The sequence below is a fragment of the Meleagris gallopavo genome, chromosome 3, assembly GCF_905368555.1.
Source record: "Meleagris gallopavo chromosome 3, MGAL_WU_HG_1.1, whole genome shotgun sequence".
In the NCBI taxonomy this organism is placed as follows: domain Eukaryota; kingdom Metazoa; phylum Chordata; class Aves; order Galliformes; family Phasianidae; genus Meleagris; species Meleagris gallopavo.
Genome location: NC_139406.1, coordinates 20,782,381 through 20,804,997, shown reverse-complemented (window position 1 = coordinate 20,804,997; position 22,617 = coordinate 20,782,381). Strand labels below are relative to the sequence as shown.

General features: G+C 35.6%; 1 protein-coding gene across 7 annotated transcripts in view; it reads right to left on the bottom strand.

Annotated features, from left to right (window-relative positions):
• CDH18 (cadherin 18) overlaps window positions 1-22,617 on the bottom strand; it is a 238,312-nt gene that overhangs the window by 40,110 nt on the left and 175,585 nt on the right. For all 7 annotated transcript variants that reach the window (XM_085220396.1, XM_085220394.1, XM_085220398.1 and 4 more), the window contains 2 exons: window positions 14,448-14,635; window positions 7,591-7,844 (listed from right to left, as the gene is read on the bottom strand). In XM_085220396.1, the coding sequence (XP_085076522.1) occupies window positions 7,591-7,844; window positions 14,448-14,635 (442 nt within the window). The remainder of the gene's footprint in view (window positions 1-7,590; window positions 7,845-14,447; window positions 14,636-22,617) is intronic.

Below are 22,617 nucleotides of genomic sequence, written 5' to 3'. Positions count from 1 at the left end.
TCTGTGACTTCACATCTCGTTTCCTGGATTTTAGTGAAGCAGCGCTTCAGTAAGAACAGATATTCCCACTTTTTTTTTTTCCTTTTAACTTCTTTTTTTTAAAAAACCAAAAGTGCTTGCATGAATTAGGAAATAAAGAGAAAATTATATGCAAGATGGGCCCTAGGCGCTCTTGACATATAAAGCAGTTTGCATTTTAAAGTAGTAGGGTTTTAACAGCACAGAGAATGCTTGAGCATGAAGAAGGTTCTAAAAGATGCTAAAGGAGTTTAATAACAATCACTGAACCTTTTAGAAAGGTTTCTGAAGATAAAACTCATAATTATTTTCATAATCTAACTAAATTATTTGGCTTTGAAATAACATTAAAATCAGTTTGGTAATTGATAAATAAGTGGTATAGTCTGTTAAGATCCAGCGTCCACTTCCAGTTTTTATGTTTCATAGTTAAGCCTTGAATTTGAGATTTTAAATAGTGTTTTGAGCTTTTTGACTTTTGTTGTTGTTGTTGCTTTTTGTCATTAAGCAAGTCTTTAAGACATTCCTTTGCTATGCTATTATTATTTATTACTAAATTTAATATGAGCAAACAAGAACTCTTTCAGAAATTACCACCTTGTCTACAAAACTCTTAGTTCTAAACTTCCAAAAATCACATTTCAGGCGGGTTCAGATTTGCAGTTCATAACATCTCTTTGAGCTTGTATATAGAGATAAATCTAATAGTCGGCTCTCAAATAACAACAGAAACTGGTTACAAAAAACCACTAACAAAAATTAGTGGGAATAGTGGCCAAACTCGTCAGTCATGCCATCTAAATGCTATTAGAAATCAAATACTATTAAAAGGAAGTATGTTGGATTGGTTAAATACATTAGTGAATAATCTCTCAGAAAGAAAGATTCAAAAGACAAAGAACTTAAAAACAAAACAAACAACAACAACAAAAAACTAGAAAATAAATGTGCGAGGAACAACTATACAGTGCATGGGAGGTATATGAGGAAGAAAAGCAAGGAAATTGATTGGCTGCAGCTCCCTGTGTTTGGCCAGGTAGAGAGCTGCAGGAAGTGTGCCATGGTGGGCCTTAACTCTGGTGCATGCCCTTACCTTCCATCTCCCACCTGGCAGCAGCACTGCCAGAGAGCCATGAAGACAAACAAGGTGGTGGGAAGGCAGCCTGCTGCCACACTTGCCTTCTACCACACTGCCTCCCTTCCAGGGACAGTCAATTTCCCCATAGTTCAAACAAACTTCTCCAGCAAAGAAAAGCAATGGGGAAGTGTGACACGGCAGTCGTCTGCCAAAACAGCAGGTAACCAATTTTCTCCCTGCAGCAAGTCTGGTGAAGGAGACATTAGATGTTCCAGAGTTCTGCAGCACCTTAGGCTGTACTTTCCAGTTGCGAAAATGAAATACATTTGAAGAGAGCTTGGAGAAGATGATCTCTGTTTATCATTTCTTCACTTCTTTCAGATAAGTACAGCATTACCTTGAAGAGAATACTGCTCCTCTCAGAGTGCTTGCAGGATATGCTGTTCCCACTGAGTTAACTCAGGTGCTGGCTGCCAGCTGATCAGCAGTACCTTGACATCTCCTGCCCAACACTCCCAGCTCACCTCTTGTATCAAAATCTGTGCTTGGCAGATGTGACAGAGTCTTCCTTCTCCTCATCCCAGGAAGGTGAGGTAGCAGGTCCCAGGAGGTGCGGAGGAGCTGCAAATTGCTGCCTCCCTCCCAGCCAAGCCTTTGAGTGGCAGCTGCTGCTGGTTTGCATTTCATGCAGAAGTTGGCTCCCTGCTGCTGCTCCTGTTCCCACTGCCTGAGCACTGCTGGCACACTGCTCACCTTGGACACTGGAAACTAGGAATGCTGTTCACTTGAAGGAAATGAGACATTTCTGTACTCCCATCTTTTCTAGCTGACAATTTCTGTCTACATGTGCTAAAACCACTGATCATCTTTCCTAGCTAATTCTGCCAGTAAATGTAGGCTAAGAATATCCCACACTCTCAGAGGCATAATTCAGAAGTAAAAATCAAGATAAAAGTTTTTCTTCTTTTCCTGACTTCATGAATTTCTTCAGAGGATTTCAACTGTCCAACTGCATTTTAAATTGACGCGTTGATAGTAGAACTGTTACATCACAGTTTATTTTTATTCGGAGACATTAACATTTAGATTCCAATGTTGCCAAAAAATAAAGTGCAGTCAGTGTTATATGACAATCACTTTTTGTTCCCAAAGGTTTACCAGCTAAATAATGGAATTCTACTTATATATTTTTTTTTCCCTCTATCTTTTCATGCTAAAGAGCAAACCAAATAAAAGCAACATCAATAGATTTATACATATTTATGGAAGTGAATAGTCCTACCAAAAGACTTCGTTAGAGATTATTCAGATATAAACACCAATTCCTAAAACAGAGGAATTTTAAATATTGTAGGCACTCTGAAGCCAGAGGAAATTACACTTAAACAAAGAAACAAAAAACAATGATGTACTGGAATGAAAAAAAAAATCAGGCTCTCACAGCCACAGTACTAGGATGTTCTGTCAGTATTTCTATCAAAGATTTAAGTAAGGGATGGAGGTGGCTCTGGTTGCTGGGAGATGTTGACCACCATCCTGAACTGGATGCTTCCCAGAGAGAACAGCTGTCAGAACAGCTTACCAGCTCCTGAACAGAGAGGTGGATGTTTTTGTTAGGCAGATTCGTTTTGGGGATGGCAGCAGCGCCATTTCATGGGAAAGTGGGAGGCCTGGGACGTGCAGCTTGACAAGAATCAAAAATAAATTGAGGCCTCAGGGAAAAAGTCAGCAACAGATCTCCAACCTCAGCACAGTAAAGAAAGGTTTTAAAATGGTTGCTCCCTGTGAAGACAGATAGAGAATCAGAGAAGAAATTGGAGAAAAAAATATATTCTGGCTTTAGCTGTTCCAAAAAGGATGCTCTTTTTCTATTCTGATTTACAGATTCTCTTGAGGAAGAATAATACTGAAGGAATGCAGAAAGCAAATGAATGAAGAAGAAGAAGGTGAGATGGATGAGGTCACAGCTCCTCTCTGCTAGCTGTGAGGCATTCACATACTCTGGAAAGATACTTTAGTGTCCCTGTAGGTATTGGTCACAGGGTTGTGACAGTGCCATGTTTGACAGCTTAAGCAAAGAAGTGCCTCACTCCACAAGCTCAGGGATGGCAAGATCTGGGGAGATGCTTCCTCTTTGGGCATGCAAAGGAGAGATGGTCACTGTACACAATGACATTGATCGCAGCAAGCTGCCTTAAGTACATCTAACAAAGCATCCTATGCACAGGATATAAAACAGCAAACTGACCTTATTCAGCTTATAAGACATCCAAACAACAATTAAGACGCATGTATACAAAAAGATGAAGAGGATTCTTAAATTTTCCAGCAGGAATAGCATAGAAACTGATACTGATCTCACAGGACAGGAAGAAAATAAATTGTAAAATATAATTTTCATTTTCAATGTTCCCAGTCCCATCAAATGGCTGAGAGATCATCTCCCTCCACTAAACATGCCAATACTGTACAATCAAAATTTGAGTGAATGGCTGAATAAGAATTTCACTTTTTATTCTACCTCCAGTAAATATAAGCTTCACATCAGAAAAATACAATATAAACAGAATCCTCTGAAACATTTTTTATGCCTTTCTCCTACTCTTACCACAAAATGAACAGTCTGACATTCACAAAAAGGCCTTTTCTGACTTTGTGTGGGTAATTTTTGTTTAACACTTTGTTCTTATTGTTTCATTATCAGTTGGCTAGTTCTGCATTTCCTGGAATTGAAGGAAAACCATGTGTAACTTTTTTTTTTTTTTCTTTTCCTGCCTATTACTTTTAAGCAGTAGTGACAAGAGAACAGAGTAGAAAGTTATTTCAGAGTGACATTAGGAAGTCAGTAAGATCACTCCAATTTCCTATAGCTAATCAATTTCAGTCCCAGCTAATAAAATTCATTATAACAAGGTAAGATTACAGACTGGCCAGCGTCCAACATGAAAATGATTTGAATTTCAATGTATTAATATAACAAGACCTAATACGGTGCTTCTGTAGTAGTGCGACTTTTTTCTCACATACTACACTGTTAAAGACAACGCTCAGCTCCTTTTAAGATAGTATCAGCCTGGGATAAAGTTAATATGAAAGAATTTGCCCATGTCATACAATTATTTTCACTGTTCTATCAGAGTTCAATAAAGTTTTGTGGTCCTCAAACCATGCCTTTGCTCTTTTCTGACCCATTAACTCAGAAGGGGCTTAGGGAATGGTGGCGGTGTTATCTTTCTGAAAAGCATTCCACTGAAAATAGAGCAGATGCAATCAGAAAGCTCCAAGGAATGTTGTGAGCAGGCACTGTGGCTAGACGCACTCACTATCTAAATATCACCTATAGGAAGATGGCAGGGTTTCAACAGGCACAACTGCAGCCCTGAGGCAGTATTAGCAGCCTAGGGCTGCTCCCATTACACATATGCATCCTGCCAATTAAAAACTTTTTCACCTCTAATCTCCACAGAATTCTGCTGTGTCTGGGTTCAGGAAGAAAAAGAAATGATATCTAAGTAAGTGCAGAGAGATTTAAAATGAATGATTTATTAAAATAAAATGACAGTAAGTGAATTCAATCTTTATCCATTCTTTCATATTGTATTGGCAACTTTCAATACTTGCTTGCACATCAGATACTTTATAAGACATAACCCTGATTTTTAAAAGCAATAAAATATTTTGGTAAGAAAGTAAACGACCTGACACAATGAGCTTGTAATCTCTTTGAATAAATTACAATTTGGGATATTTTCTCTTCATTTAGAAGATAAATTTTTTAGCACGTGGTTATTTTCCAAACCACTCACAAATAGTTAAAATTAATATATGATGAAGTTTATTTATCTGTCTTTCTTGTATTTTCTATGGCTATGTTTACTTTTGCTATTTCAATAGAACTATAATTTTCAAAATAGAGGACTTCAAAAATTTCATTGAAAATGCATTTCTATTTATGCAAAAAATATATACTCACTTAAAAAGAAAAATCCTTTAAAACTGTCAAACTGCCAACCAAATAATGTCTGAATAAAATAAACCAATAACAGCTTCAGTTGTTATGAGAGGTTCCTTCGCTAGGATTGTAAATGTTGAACAGTGTTACAAGGACTGGCACAAAGTCAGAGCCCCCTGAGATGACTTGGTTCAGAAGCAAGCTGAAATTACTGGGATGAAACTGCAGCAAGAAAATGAGGAAAAAAAGTATTCTGACTCTTCACCACCAATAATAACAGAAGACATTTATTTATATTTTTTAGCTTTAATAATTAAATTTTATAAGGATTTCCCCTCAGCACTGTTGATTACTGTCACTACTCCTCTCACCATTATTCCACTTATAAGACTCATTGCAGCCACCAAAATAAAGTGATAGCTAACTGGGGAGTGAATAAATCACAGCACCATATCTCTTCTAGCAGATGGACAATAGAGAAATGATATGGCTACATCTGTGTATGTGTTGCTTTATCAGTCTCACACATAGCATTTTATATAATTTCTGAATTCAACAGAAAGAAATGGAAGGAAAGGCACAAAAATGGTCAGAAAACAGGAAAAAAGTCAACTAACTTATTCGAATAATATGGATATTTCATATTCTGACCTCAATCATTGGTTACAAATTCTTGTTTAGGAAAATAAAACCAGAAGTAAAATATTTGGAAATTCCAGTTGCTCTTACTTCAAATTACTTCCTGTTTCACCAGAGAAAAACTGTTTCTGCCCTTCCCAGACATTATGCAAACTGCTGTAGCTTTTCTGTCACTATTATTGTCTTACAGTTTTCTATACAAGAATTTCAATGGCCACAGATGGCTGAAATATGGTAGAACTTGCACTTGTCCTTTCTACTTCCAATCTACTACAACTTCTAGTCTGGTAGTGTTAGCTGCTGTTTCAGAATTATACTATTAAAAACTACAGGCACTGATGAGTTGTTTTTAGTGGTATTTTCTAATTTGTGTTATGATTTGGACATAAATAATAGAGTGCTGATTTTTCAAAGGCAATAACTTGCCACTAAGAAATTGTATATATTGATTTTCTGACACTAAACATTTTGCATCTTCAAACAGTTCACACGAGAGAGCCATAAAAACCTATTTATTTCATTGGTCTGCAAAAACTGTTTCATCCTACCAAAAACTATCACACAAAAAATATCCACAGACTTCAGTTCAGTCAGGAGCCCAATTAGCTTCTGAAATACTGTTCTCCAAGTAAATTTTCATATAATTTCCACAAAAGCTATATCATTTTGTCATAAAAAGTAACCCCAAATATATATTCATGAATATTTTTCTCCTGAAACATTTTAAATCCAGTACCACTTTCAAGACAAATACTTCTGTGTTGTTCCACAAAATTCACACATTGTATGTCAGTTTAGAAAGTAACATATCCAGCATATAAAGTGAGTAAAATACATTATCAGATCCTACTACAGGTGAAAACATGTACCTAAAATCATCTTCTAAACAGTAGTTTAGTTCCAGGGCAGTCAAGGTTAAATCCAGATGCTTTTACATTTAGAAGAAGCCAGATTATCATCCATATGCATATTTTTGGCATCCATGCTTTTTCAAGCTTGCTGTGGGGATATTTCCAGTTTGATTTCAGTTCCTTAGTTCAGATCATTACTTATTTCCAACCCAGTTCTGTTGCTATATGAACTATTTCAATTAGGGCAACAACACAGAATTCTCCTTTTCCCTTTAAGAAAGAATTTCATTGAAAGGCTATCAAAATCTTGCCTTCCTGATATGTAACATTTGTTTAGTTTTCAGATGATACATCTAATATTAGAAGCATTTACTTCTCAGCACTCTTACTTGCACCAGACCTTGCAATTAGAGATAGCCTGACACACGATTAGCAATGTCAGTGGGTTGCATTATTAATTTTCTTCATTATTCTACTAAAACTGTAGTATATAAGAAAATAATGGCTTCCTCTAGAAATATAATTTTGCAGCAATTACACTGCATGACGGTCAGGAAAAGAGAACCTAATACAGCTCCTATCTTGCACAAGCACCTAGCACAGAAAGTGTAGGAGGAGTGCAGAGGACCATTTCAATATCTGCATATATCTGAATAACTGGAAAAAAATCAGCATTATGATCATGAATTGATTTATAACCAGTGGTACAAGACTCACTGTCAGAAGGACAGTGAAGTGCATAATTTTACATGATGTGTTAACATGTACTGGTCTTGTGTAGTGGTTTGCTTGGAGAAGTGCTGCTGATGTATGAATAACATACATGTAAGCTACATTATTGCTCAGACTGATGGCTAAATGATGATTTTATGTAACGCAACAAAAGGTAGAGTTTACATTATTAAATCAAATCCACGTAGGCAGACTGTAACACTATGATTCCAACGTACTTTTTCCTTGCGTGTACTAAAATAAACTGTTTCACATATCCTAAATCTCATTAAACATTTAGCAGATGGAATTCAATCCAATATAACTTGAACTTACTATACCTCACTAAACTGTTGGCAGTGTCAGGATCTTGTGCTGTTACAGTGCCAACAGCTGTCCCGATCTTTGCATTTTCATAAACTTCCATGAGATAGGAAGGCATAGTGAAGAGAGGAGGTTCATCCACATCGCCAACTATGATCTTCAGCATTGTTACATCCTTGAATGGTCCCAAATGTGAAAAGCGGAAGTCAAGATGAGTATTTGCTCCTTCTATATTAAGTGTATAGGATTTCTTTTTTTCATAGTTGAGCGGCTGTTGGCAGAAAAAAAAAAGTATTTCTCATTACCATTCTGTGCTTCAGTTTAGCCTGGTAGCTAACTATATCTTTTCAGTTTAGTTTGGTAGCAGGTTACTGTGAAGGGACAACATTCTGTGATATTTTGACAGTCACTGACATACAATGTAAGTAGAAGGTTATACATGGAGTAGGATGACTCAAGTTTTCTCTCTAACAGAATTTTGTTCTGGGAGAACTCAGGGTTGTGACTGAGTGTCAAATTCTTCTTCTGCGACAATGAAGTCTCTGGATTTTATCACTCTTCAAATTTAGTGGTCATTGCTAGAGGCTTAAGAAGTATTCCAAATTAAATTAATTTCATACCTTTAATTAACACGTTTAATAGACAGTGATGGGGATTTAGAATTATTTTGGGCACCTTTTCTCTTAAACCTACAACTGAAAAGCAACTCCTTGCATGAAAATACTGTTGTAATACAACACAGAAATTTAAATATGTAAGGATGGCCTAAACACATGCATGCTTTTCTAAAGAGAGGTAAATGAATGATGTATACCTATAGTCTAGACCATCTTATTTTAAATTCTTTATCAGCAGCAACCTGAGAGACAACTTCTCAGCCTGTCTTACTGTGTACTGCTTCACTGCACATGGATTAAACAGCCATAAGTGGAAAGAAAGTCTGCAGCTATAGACGTGCCTTCTACAAGGCCTAATGTTCAAATAAAACCCAACATAAAGCAAATCCCCATCTGTACAGGGTACAGTAAAGTGCTACTGCCATTTTAGTCTTACCTTTATTATTAAAATCATTAATTTTAATAATTAAAGTTATCAATTAAGGTAGTAAAATCAATAGATTCCTGCTAGGAATTCTAAACCTCTACTAGAAAGAAATTGGTTTGACTCATGTATCCTATAGCATTTCCTTTCTTAGGAGTAGTACTTCTAGTTAGCTATTTGCATATCAACATTTTATCTGTTTCACTCCTTTTATATCTCTTTTAATCCTCTGAAACGTTTTAGGCTTACTAATAAAACACGATGGCCTTGCAGATCATGAAAATGAAATTCATGTATGCAGATTCAGTTTCATGCTGTTAAATGATAAGCTTTACGGACAATATTTTGTTACAGAGACATTGAAATTAATATTAAAATCAGGAGCGTGAACTGGCTAATAGTCTTCAATTTTTGTGCAGGACAGTAAGTTATGCAACCTTTTACTGCAGTTAGAACCAGTATGAGCTCAGAGGATAGGCCATGACACACACCACTCCCAACTCTGCCACTGTTAGATGGTTACGTAGTGGGGGTGATTGAGAGGACCACAGCTATTCTGGGCTGTTTTCTTTTGCATCGCTAAAATAGTTTACTACTTTTCACAGACGGTAAATCATGACCTTACTGTGAGAAGTTACCTTTTCCATATATTGTTTGCTGGTGTTTATTGCTGAAATGTCTATAAAAATAGATTTTCCATTTACATGCATTAAACATCTTAAGATACTGATCTCAAAACCAGTAAATAAATAGCAAAAAACTGCATTACACAACATGTTGTACAAACTCTACATACAATAGTTTATAACCAAGAGATCAACTTTTTTTTGGTTTTGCAGAGAAGGATAAATGTGTAAATGAAGAACTATACTTGTACTATACTGACCGTAGGGACTAAATGCAATGATGAGGATAAGGCCAACAGCAGAGGAGCCTGAGAAAGCAGCCATAAAACAAGGCACTTTGGACCAAAGCTATTTAAATGTACAAGCATCATGAACAATCCCTGTTGTAATTTTATGAACTTTTATCAGTATCTGTCTGCAATTACATGAAGTTCAGCAAGTTTCCAGGAATCAGTTAGACTCATGAGGCTATAAAGAATGCCAAGTGGTCATTCATCAGTCTCAAGAAAATATGTCATTTCAGGCAGTCACTGAATAGACTGCTAAACTTCAGTGTTACATTTTAAATGCACTCCTCTGAGTGCATTTAAATGTTGAGGAAAAGCAACCATATGATAATAAATACCTCAAGACTTTACTGGGTTACAACTTTCTACTTTCAGTTGATTTATAAAGAAGGATAGGTAGTTAATATGTATTGCCATGCTGAGCAAAGCAGATAGTTAGTACAGATATGTACTACCGGTAAATTTCAATCAGTCTCAGAACACAGCATAACAATAATTTACACATTCATGTAATACTATTTTACTACAGAAATTTAGATCTCAGAAAAATATATCTCAAAATATTATACAAAGTATATGTATATTCTTCTCTTTCATCTCCTGTGCCATGCTTTAGCCCACACCCCAGAAGGTCAATGATCTAACTGGAATCCCCACAGGTAGAAATTCTGGTGTGACAGAATGTCATAAAAATCAATATTGTTTTGTGTGGACCTACAGCCTGACTGAACAGAAATCAATGGAAATGTTCAAGCCTTCGATCAATGATAAATTCTTATTTCCTATCACACTAGAGAGTTGAAAACCAGTGCTTAAGCCAAGACTTATGAGGAACTCAATGTGTGATTTGTCAGTGTCTGTATATTTTGTAGATAAAATCTAAAGTAAATTTGACTGTTGATGTATAAGAAATACAGCTGTTCAGGATTTATATATATTTCTTTGATTACTCCTCTTTGTGTTGAAGAAAAACAATTTAATTCTCCTAAAAATAATAGTATGAAACATTTGTTTCTCATCTCCCTTTCTTGAATGTACAAGTAAAAATATTAAAGGCATGGAAACTTACTATTGTGAGATAATTTTTTGTGATGAAAAAAGAGCTAGAAATACTACTCCTAGTAGGTCAATTCGTACAGAAATTAATCTAGTAAATACAACTTTATATAATCTATATGATTTCATACTCTAGAATTCTCTGGTTTTAATTTACATGACATTCATTTATTTATACTATATTACTGTTATGAACAGGTCAAATATTAAATCATTATTTGCACTGCTTTGTAGTATATATATCTAAGATAAACAAGTTCAAAATAGGATGGCAAATTTTAAATAGGAGATTTGAGAAAATAAAGTTTATACTGACAATATTTGGATTAAGTTGTACAAGAATGTTAATTTTCTCTCAAAAAACATTAGGCATAATATGGATCCTAAAGTCTTGTTTTCTCTTATGTAGTTATTCAATTGGACAATATTAATGTTTTTTATTTAGAAGTACACGAGTATTCCAGATAATCAGAAAAAGCTGATGTTTCAAGAAGCCTAAGTTTTTAAAACCACAGCCAAAGCAATTTTTTTCTCTTGATTTTCTTTTGTCTTCTTTCCACAACTTCTCCAAAATGAAAATCATACCTGGAAACAGAAGAAAAAAAAAAGAAGAAAAAGCCTACACTCCTGCACAGTGATTCACAGAGGTAAAGAAAAAAAAACAAAAAACAACAACTACTTTCAACATTGAGATATCTTGGAGAAAAGATACACACTGTGCTACAGAATACTATTACCAGGGGTCCCAATTAGTACTAATTTTTTGGTTTTGCTTGTTCTCTCCTGAGAAGTAAGGAACTTTTCAAAGGAAGCCAGATTCTACATATTTGAATCACTCAAGTATTTTTCATTGTGTATTTGATAAAATATTCACTAACTGAAATCTGTTTCCAATTGAATGTACAGAATTTTATTTTGTTGGAATACTGCTTAAAATACTTAATTAAAATCAACATTTATTTTACATTTACAGCTTGTCCAATGCTGTGCTAAGAAGTTTGCTCATCTACTGTCTCAGGTAATCTGTGCTGTTTAGCAGAATGAGAGAATGGAAGTATTCCACACCAGCTTATGGTTTGTTAAGTATTACATTTCTCAGTTGAAATAAAATATTAACCAAGTAAAATGTACCCTTTCTTGTCTTGATAGGAAAGGGACTCAAGTTACTGTCATGTGTATGACAAAGAACAAGAAACAAATGCTTTTATCATATTCTAAAACGAAGAGAAATGTCTGCCAACAACAATAAGAAACGGGATTTTAGATATTCAGCGTAAGAATTACTTTGTTTTCTTGCAGATTCTTCCTTTGTTCTTCATGTTCTTAATATGCATCTCTGTTGTACTTAATAATAGCCATAGTGAACTTTTAAACAGAACAATGTTCATTTTGAGGAAGCAATAACATATTGTAACATCACCTCCATCTAGGCCACCATGAGCTTCACTGGTATAGAAAAGTTGAGTTTATTTTTATGGCTGAAAGGTTAAAATACACCAAATTAAAGTTTTTTATGACTCTGAGAAAGATAGGAACCATTATAAATCATTATAAATGATGAAAATAACATTTCCTTCAGATACAAATACATGCATAAATATCTATCCAGATAGAAAAGAAACATTTATTACAATGTTGTCATTTGTTTAGATTCCCTTTTCTCATAATTTCTCTTTCAGAGGTTCTGGTTTTCATCCTTCCTAGCTTCAATCAAGTACAGAATACAAATGAGCTAAATATGGATGTAAATTTACTACCATTTTTTAGGGCACAGGGATATAATTGATGCCTCAAAACAGTAACAACAAAGCCATGTTAGAATTGCTAATTGAAATCTGGTAGCCCAAATGAAAAATAAGAATGGATTTCCCTTGTTGGAAACATTAAAAAAAAACATTTTAAAATAAAAACTCAAAAAAACCCTCAACTTTCTGTAATATTATTAAAGTAAAGTCAAGTTTATCCATAGGATATTAACATAAATAGGCAAGTACTTCAGGAAAGATTTGCTGTGAACTCATTTCAGAGGGTTTAATACACAGATGAAGTTATCCATGGCATTAGTTTTGTACGGAATTTAGTTAAGGGTAAACTTAGGTGGCAAGAACACTTCATGATTAATAGTCTAAATAGACAGGGATAAATGCAGGAAATGCTTATAATAGAATCATAGAATGGCCTGCAAAAAGGATCACAATGATCAACTAGTTTCAAACCCCATGCCCTGGGCAGGCTTGCCAACTACTAGACCAGGCTGCTCAGAGCCACATCCTGCCATCCAGCTTTGAATGCCTCCAGGGATGGAGCATCCACAACCTCCTTAAGTAATCTGTTCCAGTGCATCACCACCCTCTGTGTGAAGAAATTCCTCCTAATATCTAATCAAAATCCTCTGTCTTAGTTTAAAACCATTCTCCCTTGTCCTATCACTATCCATCCATATAAACAGTTGTTCCCTCTCCAGTATATGCTCCCTTCTAGTACTGAAAGGCCACAATGAGGTCTCGCTGGAGCATTCTCTTCTCCAAGCTAAACAAGCCCAGCTCAACCTTCCTTCATAGGAGAGGTGCTCCAGCCCTCTGATCATCTTAGTGGCCCTCTTCTGGACATGTTCCAAGAGCCCTGCATCTTTCTTATGCTGAGGGCCTGGATACAGTATCTCAGATGGAGCCTCACAAGAGCTGAGTAGAGTGGGACAATCACCTCCTTCTCCCTGCTGGCCACCCATATCTTAATGCAGCCTAAAATACAGTTGGCCTTCCGGGCTGCAAGCCCACACTGCAGGCTTATGTACAGCTTCTCATCCGCCAGGACCCTCAAGTCCTTCTCTGCAGGGCTGCTCTCAAGTTGTTCTTCCCCCAGTCTATATAAATACCTGGGACTGCCCTGATCCAAGTGCAATACCTTGCACTTGGTCTTGTTGAACCTCATTAGGTTCTCATGGGCCTACTTCTCCAGCCTCTCCAGGTCCCTCTGGATGGCTTCCCTTCCCTCCAATGTATCAGCCACACCACTCAGATATATATGGTAACTGTGTGATGGTTAGGCCAGTTAAGTTTTGAGTCTTTTTGATTTAGTGTCTGTATTACACAATGCAAAATACTTAGCACAGTAGATAGCCAGCTAGGAAGAAATTCAAGTAACAAAGGTATATGAAAACTTAAGTATGCATTCATTTCCATAGAGAAGCTTTCCATATAAGATTCCCTGCGTTTCTGTACAACTTAAAGCCAATTTTTTTTTTATTAATGAAATTTGATGAGTAAAACATCAACAAATTAAAGTTATTTTAATAAACAATTCACTTACAAGTGTTACAATCACACAAAACAAAAAAAACCCACAGAAGATGCAAGCGTTTCTGTCTTTGAATTTTTTTTTCCTTGCTTTTTCTGAAAAGGCTTAAAGTGTTCTAGAGAGCAGCACAGATAAACTTACACTACTGAAGTTAATAAAGCAACACAGCAAGGAAAAAAAAATTAATTACAGCACCTGCTTATTCAACAATCAATGAATATACAGATGATAAAGTATATTCATGAGCTTAGCTTATGTAATTATTATAGTAGAGCAGAAAAGGACACTCACCCTATCCTAGGCTCACGTAGGAAACTCCACTGGAGAAGATCTCCAGAAGAAATCCTCCTGCACTGGCAGTAAACACTTAAATGGGTCTAGGAGAGGCGGAGCCAGGCTCCACCCCTTCCTGCAGCACAGGTGAATTGCCTTCACCTGTGCTCCGTGGCTGACTCATTGCTCACCTCAGGTGATTAATTCAGGCCATGATTCAGCAGTTCCCATACAGACATCCAACACAACATTTTTAATGACATACACTGGCAACTTTCAATGTCTGCTGCTTACCTTCTTCAGGGAAAGAATTCCTTCTCGTGTTTCTTTGTCAGTGGATATGGAAAACACCCCAGCACCATCACCATTTATAATTGTGTACTTCATGTCAGCATTTGACCCAGTGTCTGCATCATTTGCCTTGATTTTGCCAACTGCTGATCCAACCTGAGCTGATTCAGGAACATAGAGCTGATAATGTTCTGAGGGGAAAAAACAAATAAACAAAAAACAGCTTGGACATTTTTTAGCCTAACTAAATGCAGGAACCATTATGTATGTCTATGAAAATGGGGTAATACTTCATAGAGAAAGCTGACAAATAAACCTATGAACACATTTAGGTTCCCTAAAGATTCCAAATGGAAACTGTATCTTCCATAGGATACCTTAGTTCAAAATCCAAAAGACTAAAGCAGGATTTGTTTTTTCAGAGCTTTTTGCTGTTCATCACATATCGCAGAAATTAACTCTGAAGTTCACTTATAGAATTTTTACAGTATTTTTAAAAGTTAATCTTCTCTGTAGTCAAAATATATACATCTTCAGCAATTTACCACAAAAGGAGTAAGCACAGGAACATATTTCATCTGGAAAAACTTTGTATACTATATTAACGATTTGTTTTCCTGAAATGTTATCATCTGTCTTAGTACCTTTGAATCAACATCTATTTTTTCTCCACAGAAAAATGTAATAAATTCTTAATACCTTACAATTATTGCTTGCCAGTATTGTCCCTTTGCACACATTTTTCCCTTGGTATCCAAAGTAAAGGAAAATGAACATAATGGGTACATAAATGAAATGGAGAATAGTGACTATAAAAGGCACCCATAACAACTTTCAGTGTTTTTATGTTAGGTTAATCAATGGAAAACAAATTTTTTTGGATGATAATTTTCTTAACTGCCAGTATCATTTTGGCTTAAATTTTATGACAGGTACAAAGTTCCTATTGGGACACAAAGGTTCTACAAGGAGAAGAAAGTCATAAACAGGCACGATGCAATTATGTAAAACTCAATTTCCATCTGAAACTAGGCCAGTGAGATGGCTTAAAGACATTTTCTCCAATAATGTTAGTGCTGTAACACAGCAGGGATGTTGAAACCATAGACTTTCAATAGAAGTTATGAACATACAAAAATTCCCTCCAAAGATGTCTCATTTATGACCCTATCAAGCATCTGCAGAGTTTATACCACATGTCAACCTCCAACACAGAAAAAAAGTGGCAAAAAGTCAACTTCAGTTACTATATATCTCCTGGAAACTCTAGAATTTCTTCTAATTTCTTAAAGCTTTCTGCAATAGCTTTAAGAAGCTATACAATAGTGAAACACTGAGGTGCAAGAGAGTGGATAAGAATACTCTAAATAACAAAGCTAACACACTGTTACAATTTGCTGGGTTTAAACCAGCTAGTATGACTGCAGATGTACCTCAGTATGCACACAGAAACAGAAAAGCAAGTTTTAAAATGAATTCAGAGATTCTATAATTCTATGATTACATGTGCATTATGGCAGAAAAACACTGACCAGTGAATTGAAGAAACCTACAAATCTACAGAAATTTCAACTGCAAAGGGAAAGCATGTTATTGCTAAAACAACTTAAGGCACTGGTTAGAAAATAGGTTATTTTATTAATAATTTCTCTAATTTGTTGCTCAATGGTTCTTAAACCTTATAATTGCCAATTGTTTTTGCAATACTGATCTATAAGAATTAGTAATTAATACTAATACACATAAACAGTGAGAGAAAGATAGATAAGTGCACAAAATGTGACAAAGAGAAACAAAGAGCATGAGAGGCTTACTAGGAAAATAAAGAGGTTACCAAAAAAAAAAAAAATCAAGTAAATCTCAAGGAAACAAGAAATGTCCGGCAAAATAAGTGAAAAAGTAAAACTTATCATGCAAATTAGGAAATGGCAGCTCTGATGCAATGAAAAAATTCTGCTCAATCATTGATTCAATTAAAATGCACAGCAGATTCTTTGACATGCACATAAAAGCCACTCTTACTAATTTTGATATAAATGCACTGCATTAAATTCTACTGCAATGTTTCATGCATATAGATGATATCAAGTGACATTTTCACATTGCTAGTTGCTTTATTTTGTACATAAAATTATAGTAGTGAGATTCATTTTGGAATTTATTTATTGTTAAAAAAAAAAAAAACAAAAAAACAAAGAACAAGAAATGCTGTCTTTTGACACTTTATCTCTGACTAATGCATGCCAAAAAAAAAAAGAGTGAGGCCATAAAGAATATGTTACATAATCAAGACACTTCAGCAACTGGAAGTGTTATATCCCATATGATAGGGTGAACTAATTAGAGACTTCCAAATTGTTAAGCTAGTTCAAACATATCCACACAACACTACACTTTGCTTTATAATCACACCCCAAGTGTTAGCCATCTGTTTCAGAAAATCATGTTACAGATATCAAATTCAAACATTCTGAAATTCTAAGCCCTCAAGGAAAATAAGTACCTGGAATCACTCACTCATTAGTTACCTGTCAGTATTTGTAGAATTGAAATGTTTTGGGGGGAAAAAAAAAAATAAAACAGTTGCAAATTAAAACTGCTGCATTAAGAGGTCAGAAATGAGAATTTAACCATTAACCATTGCTTCACATAGAGATCTTGAAAGTACATAACACTGAAGTGAGCCACTCGATAATTACAAGCAATATTATCTAAAAATGACACAGAAGAGGTTAGGATTTGGCAACATGAAGGTTAGATAAATAAACAAACAAATTTACACCAGAGGTGGAAATCAGAAATGTTCTTTCTAACCACTAAATAATTGTAAACTTTATTACTGGAGAGTACAGGAATGAATCAGTGGCATAACAGAACATTTCCCTGGGCATGAACTACATTCTGATAGGGCATTCAATACAAAAGGTTTGTGGGATGAGTATGCTATGAATTCATGATTTGGTACCACAAACTATGAGTTTGTGTCATTTCCTAAAATCTCACTGGGCACTGAAAGTTTTGATACTGTTCCGTACCAAAACTGTTTCATAAAACCTGCCTGTGTTGAACAGATTGTTCCCATACTCCCAGCATCAGAGGCTTCCAGTGGCTTCTATAAAGAAGAAATTTCAAAGTCTTCATGATGTTCTATCTTGCTTTAAGTGGTGGCTTGGCAGCTTATAGATCGTGATTCTGAAAAGGCTGATTTGGTTCTTAATTTTAATGTTAGTGATCACTCAGATGCATTCACATGGCTCATGAAATTAATGCTATTTTCCTTTTAATGCATTGTAAAGAATAGTCATATGAAAACACAAAGTTTTGTGCTAACTGAAACACTGTTCAAATACACGTAAGAGATCTTATTTCTTTCAATAAACTATATGGCTTATCTGTCATTACAGTACAGAAACAACTTAAAGATTTGTAGAATGATTTAGTTCCCATTTCAGTTAGCCTACAGGCAACCTATAATGCTGTGTTTTACTCTCAGAAAAACAATTTGTCTGAATCTCTTCAAAAAAGAAATATGACAGTATATACAACAACTCAACAAGCAGATCATACACTGCATTTATTAATCTATTTTTCTTGATAAATTTGAATTACTTTTCTACCTTGTAACATTCTCTGCAACAGTAAGAATTACTTTCCTTAGTAAAGGAAGGGAGAGCAGACGCAATACTGGGCTGACAGAAAAACAAGTAAATATTTCACCTGATGCTATTTGTTTATCCAAGAGTACGGTTTGAATAAGGTTTATTGTTTGTTGGTAGTGGTGGTTCTTTTTTTACACCTGGTACTAGCACAGACTGGATTGTACTCTCATTTGGGCTTAGATTCATGAAGAGCATGACAATTAAGGCAGTTCTGAAGAGCATCTCTTAAAATTGTGCAGTCCTATTTCCATTTCTCCGCTCAGCAAACAAACGAGAACTTGCTTAACTCTCCAAAACCGTTACTGCTCAAACATCAGAAACCATATAGGATGAAAATGATTTCAGAGTACTTCAAAATGGTTTTGTTTGATTTTGATATGTATGAATATATGTATTGAATAATCTATCTTGTACACAGAAATCCTCATATATGATACCTAAGAAGCGAAATAAAAAGCACTGCTAGATTCAATATACTACTGTTAGAAGTAAAGTTGTGGCATGCAGTTGACATTAAAGCTCACTATATCGAACATATATTGTCCATGAATATTTAATCAGATTTGATGTAAACATACTTCTACCCCTCCTGGATTCCTTTTATATTTGAAGTCTATAAAAATGTTTTATCAAGTTTCATGAATTCTTGTTAAAGGAGAATTTTAGAAAAACGTTTAACTGAAATAGTTCTCTAGCTTTAAGAATATGGAAGAAGCAAAATATTTGTTAGCACCAGAACTATGACATGTGACTATAATGCATATGAGAATGATATCCAATTTTAATAGCTAATCCCAATTTTTAATAGCAAATCCTAACATGTACATTCCCCATGAACTGTGTTGCCAGAATTTTACAGTAACCTGAAACACAGTCCTAATAGCATTCTTATCAAAAGAAATCTTGCTACCTTCCTTTCATTCTGCAAATAACTAAAAATCTAACTTATGTGGATACCATTATGCTTTCATAACTCTCTACTGAATTACTGTTTACATCTTATCAGCACTAAAAGCTACAACTATTTTTTTGCAGAAAAACTGTGATATTAACAATGTTTAAATATTAACATAGCAAAAAAAGAGCTTAGATTTTCTCATAAGTCTACCAGTTAAATCGCCTTATGATGACTTAAATTACAAAACAGAACAAAAAAAAAGAAGCTACATTTGATTTCAAGTTGTTCCAAGCATAAAATAAAGCAATAAAGGCAGCTGTATTTCTCTATCACCTACAAATACATGCTTTCCTCTATGAAGTGTGTAGAAACTACTTGATCTTTCAGTGAGAAATTAATAATGGTCTTCCAGAAGATTGATCATGCACACCAGGCTCAAACTAGTGGAGTATACTACTTATACAAAGCACTGTTTCTGAACCTGATTTTACTTCACTTCTAGGAAAGAAGAATGTTCTTCTCTAGATATTAGAGCTGGAAAAAATAATCAAATAAAATGATTATCATTAAAATTTCTTTAATCAACATGACATGTATGCATGGAAAAATGTTGGTAATGTCAAGACTTGAAACTTTCCTGCACAAAACATGTAAAAAAGCTAAATACAGTATTACAAAAAGCTCATGTGTGGAACACTGAAACAAGAAAAATGAGAATGAAATAAAATTTCAAGATTAGTAATTTAAGTTTTGAAGAGCAAGTGTGAAGTTGTTAGGACATGCAGGAAAAAACGTTCTGAAGAGCAGAAATATCAGCCTTTTGTGGAAGTCTGGCTTCAAATCAGCTTTCTACCCTGACTTTTTGAAAGACCTATGCATGCACTCAGCAATTACTGATATTTGGGTCTTTTCAATTTTAAAAAGTTTTGGTACATTGGGAATAGTCACAAAGGCAGTAAGCATTACAGTGTGAAATATGAAAAAGACACATTTCAACATAATAATAAAAATAATCTAATTAAATGCACAAAATTTAAACATAGAACAGTTTAGGAAATTGAATGCTTCCTAATACTCCCTGGATGCTGAATTATCGCTGGACTCACCATCTTCTCATAAGCAATACAATGAAAAGTAAACTAGATAATTAGATATGAATCAAAGTTACAAAAATTCAGTTGATCAGATGTTAGCAAACTTAACTCAAACCAGCTATCAAGACCTCTGCTTGTTTGGTTTTAAATATTTCCTAAAGACATACAGGTAATCATTTAAATTGTTAGGTAATCATTTAAATTCAATACCCTTCAGAAATTTTTAACAGCTATCCAATTTCAAGCAGATCTGACAAAAGAACCAAGGCCTCAAAGTCTGACTCTAAACAACAGCTTGGAGAAGGACTGGTAAAAGAAAATTCAGCTTCACTCATCTCATCTGCCAGCAGCCAAGTGGTTAATCAGCCACAGACAACTCTGGACAGGTCACCTCAGGAGGACAGGGTGACCTGTGCATGGAAACAGAAAACTACATTGACAAAGCTGAATAGTAGTTGCTATGTAGACACTTCACTAGGTCAAAAAAGAATTAACTTTACTTCTGATTTGTGATCTTGCTTTTTCAGAATGATCTGCAGTATCTTCATACAACATTCCTACTTAAAGAAGGTTATATCTTTTCCAGTTATGCTGGATGACATGCATCTCAGAGTCCTAAGGGAGCTGGCTGATGTGGTTGCCAAGCCACTGTTTATCATATTTGAGAAGTTGAGGCTGTCAGAGGAATCCCCAGTGACAAGGAAAATATCACTTCCATTTTTCACGGAAGTGAGGAAGGAGGACCTGTACAGGCCAGTGACACTTACTTCTGTGCCTGGAAAGAGAATGGAACAGACCTTTCTGGAAGATAAGTTAAGGTACATGAGGGATGAATGGGGATGATCCGAGACAGCCATCATGACTTCACCAAAGGAAGGTGCATGACCACTGTGATAAAGTGATTGCATCAATGGACAAAGGGAAGGCAACTGATGTCATCTACCTGAGCTTCTGCAGGGCCTTTGACATGGTTCCCCCACCACAGCTTTATCTCTAAACTGGAGAGATACTGATTTGAAGAACGGACTATTTAGAGGATAAGGAATTGGTTGGAGGTCACAACCAGAGGGTTGTGGTCAAAGGTTCTACGTCCAGGGGGAAGCCAATAGTGGGTGGTGTTTCCCAGAGGTCCATCTTTGGTCCAGTGCTCTTTAAAATCTTGATCAATTGCACAGATGATGGGATTGAGTGCACCTTCAGCAAGATTGCTGATGACCCCAAGCTGAGCAATGAGGTTGATACAGCAGAAGGAAGGGATGTTATTCAGAGGAACCTTGATAAACTCAAAAGATGGGCAATGGGCCCTTGTGAAACTAATGAGGTTCAATAAAGCAAAGTGCAAGGTAACATGAGTCAGTAGTGTGCGCTTGCAGCTCATAAGGCCAACGGTATCCTGGGTTCCATCAGAGGGAGAGGTGGCCAGTAGGGTGAGGGAGGTGACTGTCCCCCTCTGTTCTGCCCTTGTGAAGTCCCAGCTGGAATACTTCATTCAAATCCGGGGCCCTCAGCACAAAAAAGATGTGGAGCTTTTGGAGAAGTTCCAGAGGAGGGCCACGAAGATGATCCAAGGACTGGAGCACCTTTCCTACAAAGATAGGCTGAAGGAATAGGGCTTGTTCAGTCTGGAAAAGAGAAGGTTGTGGAGAGACCACACTGCAGCCTTCCAATATTTAAAGGGAGTTTATAAACATGAGAGAAATCATCTTTTTACACCGGTAGATAATGACAGGACAAGGAAGAATGGTTTTAAACTAAGACCGGGGAGATTTATATTAGATGCCGGGGGAAGTTTTTTATTGAGAGTGGTGATGTCCTGGAACAGGTTGTCCTGAGAGGTGCTGGATACTCTGTCCCTGGAGGTATTTAAGGCTAGGCTGGATGGGACTTTGAGCAGCCTAATCTAGTATTTGATCTAGTGGCTGGCAACCCTGCCTTTGGCAGAGTAGTTAAAACTTGATGATCCTTAAGGTCCCTTCCAACCCAAGCTGGAATTCTATGATTCTATGTCATAAAATGACATTTAAAAAAAAAGTGAAAATAAAACATATTTTCATACTGTTTTTATACACTGCTATAAAACAATGAAGCTTCAACAATCAAGCTTTATAAAAACTCTTTCCTTCGTGAATTATATTTAAATTCTGCCTTATTCTAAAGAACAGAGTTAGATGTATGAAAGAAGAAAATCTACAAATGGGGAATCAGGAAGTCATTTCCTTGTAAAATTGGGCTCAAGACATAATGCTACAGATCTACTACACATTATCTGGACTGTAGTCATTAGCATTTTATGTACAAAACATGTTAGTGAAAGCATCTGCCAAGTGTGATGATCTCGATGCAATCAAAATGTATTCATCCTAAACAAAGCAAAACATGTCTAATCTACTCATCCTAAGCAAGACCAGAGAAAATTAACAAAAGTATACAGAAAATTCTTATGTAAATCAAGCTTGATATAACTGTTTCATCAGCAGACGAACATTTATTAACAGATTACTGAAGTAAATTTATGACTATGA